An 8,793-nucleotide genomic window follows, 5' to 3' on the forward strand; every position below is an offset into this window, starting at 1 on the left:
ACTCACAAAAAATAATTCAATAATTAATCCAGATCAAATAAATATACATTGCGCAGCTAAGTATTGCTTTACAGTATTGCCCACCCACTTAAAGTCATTACGTTTCCAAACAACTGGCTCCAACTCTCTCAGCTCTACATCTCTGGACTTCCTGTCCAGTACACAATCACAAGGGATAGCACAGTCTCCAGCAAGTGTCCATCTGCTGGCTTGGAAAGGAGCGGGAAGCAGGGGAGTGTCTTGCCTCGCTGTGCCTATGTGTTTGTCCAGACACACACAGCTTACTAGCCCACACAAGGGTGGCTTGACAGGATCCTGCAAGGGTATGGAGCCACCCTGAAACAGGATATTAGGACTAGTGCTCAGAGACCATCTGACTCTGCAGGAACCTAAAACTTTTAAACATCAAGGAGCAGCATCCATTGTAAGTGATGCAATCAGAATATGAAATATGTTAAAAACTGATATACTACCTGTACCATTTAGGTCTTTCCAGTTAAGCAATGATAAGAAAAACAGTTTGCAAAAACTACCTTAGCATGTTTTGATACTTGCAAGCAATATTTATCACATTTCTGTTCTATTTCTATTCAATCACTTACACTCCTCTACTCTGGCTTAAAATCAAAGCAATATATTTCTGTTTAGTGAAGTTACCATCTGTCGCCTGTGAATGAAGCTCAGACCCAATTTCAATATTGCTGTATTACGCCAAGTAGAAACTCTAAATTCATTTTCTATTCCGTAGTGTATACCACTGAAAATGCCAATAATTGCTAGGGGGAAGGAAATTACCGACTTGTTTTGCTGCATGAATCACAAGCTACAGCGGAGGAAAAATTACCAAAACCAAGCCATTAACCCTGCAGCAAAGTGGCAGGTTATAAACTCCTAGCAGCACCTTATTGTCCCCACACTGCCTACAAAAAACAGTATATTCAGTATAAGGTTCCACAACAAGGTAGCCAAGGTATACTCATTTCGCTTGATATACAGAAAGCACAAATTAAGAAAATAAATGTCATATTTTTAGTATTTACTTACCTTAAGCAACCACTGATTAAACCACCATCTCAAACCAATGTATGCTATTGTATCACCAACACTTTTTTCTAGGACCCAATTTGCACAATATGATGTACTGCAGCATTTTGCAAGTAAAAACAGCCTTGTGTGGAAGCTCACAGGCACAGAAGCAATCAAAGTACATTTGTGTTTAGGAAATACCATAAGCTGATGAACCATATTAGAAAAGTGGCATGGATCATCTATTGATATACAGGTGAAACTCGAATAATTAGAATATTGCGCAAAGTTCATTTATTTCACTAATGCAACTTAAAAGGTGAAACTAATATATGAGAGAGACTCATTACATGCAAAGCAAGATAATTCAAGCCGTGATTTTTCATAATTGTGATGATTATGGCTTACAGCTCATGAAAACCCCAAGAACCCCAAATCCACAACCTCAAAAAAGTAGATTATTACATGCAATCAATAAAACAAGGATTGTACATAGAACAATATCGGACCTCTGAAAAGTACAAGCATGCATATGTACTCAGTACTTGGTTTGGGCCCCTTTTGCAGCACTTACTGCAATTACTTTTGCACGATATTCTAATTATTCGAGTTTCATCTGTATAGGTTTTTTTCTCACTAAATCCACACTACATTGAGTTACAGGATGCATTGCCTGTGAAAGGATAAGTGTTGTATTTCTTGGCATATTCAGTAACTCTTTACCTGGAGCAGTCCGTGTACCCATCGCACTCCAAAAATGGAGGGTGGGTGCATCAGGTGTCAGCGGGTGGCTTCCCGCTGACACCTGCACTTGTTTGCCTGATGAGGGGGATCCTGTGAGACCCCAAAACATTGTTTAGACTGTTCTACTTGCAACTAATACGTTAATAAACATGTACTGAACTTGCTTTGGAGTGCAAGTGTCCATCCTTTACTACTTTACCTGGAGCAAACACATCCTGTGCAAATAGTTATTGAACTTAAGGCAAAGTATAACCAATGGTAGGAAATCAATAAATATCTTTCATTGATCTGGTGGATTACCATAGAATACAACATGTTGCCCTTCTCCACAACCCTTTTTTTTAAATGCTTATAAATGCTCTCCCATCCTCTGGAACTCTTTACCCCCAACCTGTCCGTCTATCTCCCACTCTGACTGCCTTTAGGTGATCCCTAAAGACTCAACTCTTCAGGGAAGCCTATCCCACCTCAGCCTAACCACTGAACTATCACATTCTCAAACAATTCATCCCCATACAGCTACCTCCTCATGTATCACTTCTCCCTCCCTTTTAGATTGTAAGCCGTCGCAGGCAGGGCCCTGCTTACCATCTTGTCTTTAATTGTAATGTCTTCCTACATTGTAAAGTGCTGTGCAAACGGTTGGCGATATAGAAATCCTGTATAATAATAATAGCAGATCTGCCATTGCTGGCCTCTCCTAATAAAAGCCAGCTTTTTGGTCAACATGCTAGTCTTCAGTCTTTGACCTGGAACAAGCATGCAGATCAGGAGTTTAGACTTAACTTGCTGTGTACTTGTTCCAAGTCAGTGACACACAAGGTCTTTAAATCAGGGGTGCAGTATTATAGCCAAACAACTAGCATAATCAGATGGAGGGCAGAAGGCTGTCTGTTATTCAGTAACTGGTTTCTGCAGCCAATTCAAAAACCGTTTAGGAGGAAACTATTTTAGAGAGGTAATATTATTATTCATATTGTAGGTGGTAGAGTCCAGTCAATACCACTGTAATAAAAGGAGATAGGAAATGCAAGGTTAAAACTGCACACTGTCCCCTCTACTCAGGTCTCGGTTTGGTCTTCCCAATGAAGCAGAAGTCGGCTACTGTACAAAAGCAGGTGACTTGTAGTCTTCATGGTACACAAATCCACCCAAAATAATTGGGAGAGGTTAACCTAAGCATTGCCAAAACTAAGGAATTCCACTATAGGCTGATGTTTAGTGCAAGCATTATCTGCACAAACAACGAAGCAGCTTTCAGGATATGGCAGAGATAAGTCTCCTTCATGAGCAAATTGTGCTTTGACAACCAAGAGGAATCTGTAAAATAGTAGACAAGTGCACCGGCAAAAATTTGTTTAGTTTCGTTTTAATTCGGATTTTGCGTTATTTTGTTTTTCGGGTCCAAAAGTCAATTCGTTTCGGGATTATTTATTTTTTTAATGTCACTTTGCTGCAACGAAAATTCGTCCATAAACTAAAATACACACAGAATACCGTTTACGAATTTCGTCCAAAATTTAGTTTTCGGAAATTCGGAATCGTCATTTCTGTTATTCGGGAATTCGGATACATCCGAATCTCCGGATAATGAAAATTCGTCTGAAAAATACATTTTTCCAAAACGAATCGCACGTCTATAAAATAGTATTACACTCAGTAGTACCTCATTACACTAGATAGCTTACTAGGTAATAGAACAGTGGTGAAAGACATAAACCTGAAACTATCAAATGTCAACTAAGGTTTAGGAGCGTGTCTATGGGAATGTTTGACCATTCTTCCAGAAGCGCATTTGTGAGGTCAGGTACTGATGTTGGACGAGAAGGCCTGGCTCGCTGTATCTGCTCTAATTCATCCCAAAGGTGTTCTATCGTGTTAAGGTCAGGACAGTGCAGGCCAGTCATGTTCCTCCACCCCAAACTCGCTCATCCATGTCTTTATGGACCTTGCTTTGTGCACTGGTGCGCAGTCATGTTGGAACAGCTGAGGGTCAGCCCCAAACTGTTCCCACAAAGTTGGAAGCATGAAATTGTCCAAAATGTCTTGGTATGCTGATGCCTTAAGAGTTCCCTCCACTGGAACTAAGGGGCCAAGCCCAATCCCTGAAAAAACAACCCCACACCATAATCCCCCCTCCACCAAACTTTACACTTGGCACAATGCAGTCAGGCAAGACAAGTGTCACTTTAAATTAAAAGTTATAGTTCAGGGAGGGTCCTTACTTCCTTTAAAATGACCACTGGTCTCCTTCAAAAGCCCATGTGACAGGGCGACTATGCAGGAATAGAGCATTGTCACCTTGTCGCACATTACACAAGCATGGTCCACTGTTGTCACCATCAAAAAAACCTCCCTCAGAAATGCCATGGAGATATTGCTGGAGTACATGTAGACAGAGCAGGATATCCGCAATGCTGACATGCAACAAAGAATAAGATAAACAAAAACAAAAAAAACAAGCATTTTGTTGAAAAAGATATGGAAATTGTTTATAGTACACAGTGCTTTAGCAAACATTGAAGAGATGAGACATAAAAGGCAATAAGATTAGAAATCCAAATTGATGTTTATTGTACACGTTGCGGAATTAAAAAAAAAAAAAAAAGTCAGTTGCGCCAGTCAAAGTTTATTTTGATCCTGTGGACAGCAGAGCAATAAGACCTGAAGAAACACTTAGTGACAGAATGTAATTGCTGTGGGGTGAAATTAAGGAAAGTAAATTCAACAACACTTGTAAAAAAACAAAATATAAAATAACTATTATGAGTGGAATTTACACATATCTAGCAGCTATTAAATTGTTGCCAAAAGAGAAATCTATCAAGTGGTAAACATTTGCATGTGTGCTATATACATTCATTCTTCTAAAATTCCTACACTTACATTTCTATTATAGATTTTAAAAATACCCCCCACACCCACCCAGAGGAACAGAGATTAAAACATGACTCCATTACCAGGCAAACCTATAGACAGTGATCATTTGGGTAATGTGCTATGGTTTATAGTTGAATATCTCTTTTATATAAAATGACTCGTGCTTATATTTCTATTGTATATTTTAGAAATATCTATGAAAAGTCATGCAGCCCTTGTATAGTGTAGTAAGGCAAGCTAGTGTCATGTTCTGGCAAAACACCCAATCAGGGATAACCTCAGATTATAAAACACCTGAAGATCCCAGTTAGATTGTGTTTCCTGTAGAAGGTGGAACCAATCATCTCTCAGGTTGCTGTCCTGGAAGATGATTGGGGAAAAACACCTTTTAAGCAGCATTTGTCAGAAAAAGGATACACTGTAGGGTTGAAGTTTTTCAGTAAGAAGAATGAGGCGACAATGATCACAACCAGGAAGAGGGTGTTGTTGTAGAAAATTGAGAAAGTGGTGGCTTCATAGTCAGCAACTTCATTTTTCTTCCAAAGGATCCTGAATCAGAAAACAAAATTCTTGAAAACACTTATCCTGATATGATGGTATAATAAATCATTACCACATTGTAAATGTCATCATTGTAAATGTGGTAATGATTTAAAAAAATATATATGATTTAAAAAAAAAAAAGCTGTTGTGTGTAAGTGTATAAAACACAACGAATGGTTTTTACAAATAGACATTTAAAATGTGATAAAAGGATTAACTAAGCACTATGAATTATTAAAGATATCCCAATAAATCTGGAACCCTTTCTGACAAGTTCCCTGTTTACAGATATCAATAGCTCAAGGTGAAATTTACACACACAGACATTCCTAAAAGAACTATGCCCAAAACTTTCTTGGCTGTAGTTCTCGTTAGGGTTTACTAATGTCCTGCTTTGACCCAAAACTCGGCATGTAGCGGGCTATTGCCCACTGTATGCTGACAGCGCAGAGCCAGCTGTGCCTGTCCCCTTCCCTGTGCATCTCCAGTCAGTGTAGTGGGAGGGGGGGGGAGGGGGGGGACGTCTGCAGGGAGCAGTGACTGACAGCACTCTGCAGGGAGAAGATGAGGAACTGAGCGATCTACAGTATGTGATCACTTAGTTCCCGACCAATAGTACTGACATGTGACCACTGCAGTGTCACATGTCAGCTCTAACGATGAGGGTAATTCACTCTGCCCATAGTTCTTCTTTAACATGTGGTAGGGAGCAAAAGGCAATTAACCCCTTCATGACTGAGGCCCTTTTTTCATTTTTTGCACCCATGTTATATTCCACATTTTAGGACCAACAGCTCCATCTGCTGCTGCATAAAACTTACATAATATTTACCAAAAAAAGAAAGAAAAAAAAAAAGGGTGTTTTTTTTTAAAATCATGACCATAATAAAGAAAATACACTCTAAACTGGAATATCACAAGACCGATCACACAGCTATAGTGAAGCCAAATACAAAAATGTCTTGGCGGATATTCTTTACCTCTCATCCTTCTCCTTACGGGACATCTTCCTATTGTCAGCCTCTGAAAGCTTGCGGGTCACCTCTCTGGAGACAGCATCCTCTCGCTTCTGCGCCACCCTGTAAAAGGTCATTCAAAGCAAAACTCAGAAACAAAGCAACAATGATGTGTCTTGTCAGACAGTACTTTATAGGGGAACAATATTTGTTTCATTTAGCGATCAGATCAATGCATAATCTTTAAAACACTTGATTTGGGTGCATAACCTGTGAATACGCATGTACATGGGAAAGCAGGTTTGCTTTACATGCGCACTGCTAAACAATGGCATTGTTTACTGTCTGGTGTGACTCACTGAAAATAATGCATGCGGCTGTTATTTCAATAGCTACTAGTGGAGGAATCTGTGCGATTGCAGTGCTCTGGAAATGTGTCATCTACTGGTATAGATAAAAGTAACTATCCTTAATGCAGAATATGGAAGCTCTGGATTCGTCTGCAAAGTGTGAACCTGAGTTTGATGCCAAGTTGTCAGCCCCGCCCCTTCAGTGGGAGGTTACATCCAATAGGTACAGACACTCCTCGGAAAATCCATTGAAACCCGAAAATATCATAAACCGAGGAGCGTACTTGTGTACATTACCGCGGCAGACAGTACACAATGAGAATAGCTAGACTGCTATTGGCTATTTCATATTGCAATAGCAGGCAGGCTATTGAATCCCCGCCCACTAAGAGGAGGAGTGGACCTGAGAGGGAAAGTGCTCTCTCTGGTCTACTCCTATGCTCACTGGGTGGGTGCAATAGCCAGCCTGGTATTGGCTATTGCAATTTGCCTTGCTATATATCCCTGCTGTTTACATACAGACGGCTGCGGAAGCGAGCCGACAGGTGAATGGGGAAGCGGAGCGCCTCGGGGTTGGTTACTTGAGAGTTATTATTGACTCTCAAGGAACCAGTTATGTGGCACCTACGGATCTGTGGGTGCCAAATAACTGTACACTGTACAGTAAACTAAATCGTAAATGCGAAAAATCGTAAGTGGATTGATCGCAACCCGAGGAGCACCTGTATTACTTAATTCACCATTAGTAAACTCCCAGGACCACCAACTGCCATTTTCAGAACACTTTAACAATGGCAGTCTACATATTTTCCCTATATGAGCAGCTGACTGTAGGGCTGCAATTGTGATCCTTGCTTTACCACCCAGTGAGGCACGGGCCTGAAACAGACATGCACAATGAGAAGTCAGACTTTCAAGACCAGTTCCCACATTTACACCCTATGCTCTGGTGGTCAGAGACCCACTAACATATGGCTATCGCAGGGCCCATTGCGCTGCATTAAACCCAAGGGACAAGTCCACAGGCTGAAGCGTAGAGAAGAAAAAGGTAGGTGACGATTGCCAGGTGATCAGGAAAGTAAACCTGCTTTACACAGGTCCCTGGCCAAACAGTTAACAGTTACAATACAGGGGGGGGGGGGTTTGCCCCACTTCAAGAGGTTTTTTTCCTACCCAGGGATAGGTTTTAATTGAAGGTAAATGCACAGTGCAGTATGTGCAAGGTGGATGCAAGGAGGTGAACGTTCTATTTTTTTTATATTTTATTACCAGGTTCTAAGTCCTATATCCAGCAGAAGATGCAGCTCTCCCTCTACTGCCATAGAAAGTGACTTACTTGTGTTTGAGAACAAATTTGACATTCTTATAAGCAAAGGCCACAAGGTATGTGCTGACAAGGGTCATTACACTGTACAGGACAGCTGACTGCACCAGATCCATGTGCCATATTCTCCAGTACAGCCCTGTAATAAAAGAACATTGTTCAGGCATACATTACACACAATCTTAGTATCAAATCATCATCACAACCATAAACAGATCTGTGACATCAGCTGGCTGTCTGAGAGTTCCTATAGTAAATACAAGTGGAGCTCAAAATTGTAATCGGCCAAACGTCTCAATAAACCCAAGCGACCAGTGAAGTGTCTGATGAGTGCTTGTTGTACAATGTCTAGAGAATGACAATCATGGAGCCGTCTGTAAATGGCCACCATTTGTAAAGTGCAGACAGCTCACTAAGCTGCACAGTACTCATAGGAACAAAAATGTAATATCAAGCAGCTTATTAGTCCTTAGATTCATCTCTGAATTGGTGCTGTCCTTATTTCTGGAGGGTAACTACTGTTCTCCATGGTCCCTGTGTGTTGTAAAGTAGCCGCCGCTCCAAGCTCACTCCTGTGATGGACTACAATCTCATGTTTAGTTTACTAATTTGTATTGAGCCTGTAGTCCATCACAGGGGTGAGCTTAGAGCGGTGGCTACTTTACAACACACACAGGGACCATGGGAAACAAAAGTAGCCACCCTCCAGTGCCAGCACCAATTCAGAGATGATTTGAGGATCTACAGCCGAGTGATACATAAATAAGATACATTGTTGTTATTAGTTAGGATACCCGAGTGGAATCTTTAGATTTAACTCCCGAGTGTCATTTCTCAGAGGCGCCACAATACTGACCCCACACATGAAACCCCGAAAAGCTTGTCAGAGGTGAACATTAGGTTGATGGCACTGGTGGAGGACACATAAGAAGCACACATATAGCGGAGTGCAGTACAGGAGTAAAGCGTG

General features: G+C 40.9%; 1 protein-coding gene across 2 annotated transcripts in view; it reads right to left on the bottom strand.

Moving 5' to 3' along the window:
* Positions 1-4,377: 4,377 nt before the first annotated feature.
* SSR3 (signal sequence receptor subunit 3) overlaps positions 4,378-8,793 on the bottom strand; it is a 4,876-nt gene continuing 460 nt past the window's right edge. Inside the window, exons 2-6 of one of the 2 annotated variants that reach the window (XM_018557035.1) lie at positions 7,836-7,962; positions 6,172-6,272; positions 5,455-5,488; positions 5,068-5,199; positions 4,378-4,466 (exon numbers count right to left, since the gene is read on the bottom strand). In XM_018557035.1, the coding sequence (XP_018412537.1) occupies positions 4,400-4,466; positions 5,068-5,199; positions 5,455-5,488; positions 6,172-6,272; positions 7,836-7,962 (461 nt within the window). In that variant the 3' untranslated portion in view covers positions 4,378-4,399. The remainder of the gene's footprint in view (positions 4,467-5,067; positions 5,200-5,454; positions 5,489-6,171; positions 6,273-7,835; positions 7,963-8,793) is intronic. The other variant, XM_018557034.1, reaches the window with a different exon arrangement.

This window comes from Nanorana parkeri, unplaced genomic scaffold, assembly GCF_000935625.1.
Source record: "Nanorana parkeri isolate BGI_ZX_2015 unplaced genomic scaffold, ASM93562v1 scaffold263, whole genome shotgun sequence".
NCBI classification, from domain to species: Eukaryota; Metazoa; Chordata; class Amphibia; order Anura; family Dicroglossidae; genus Nanorana; species Nanorana parkeri.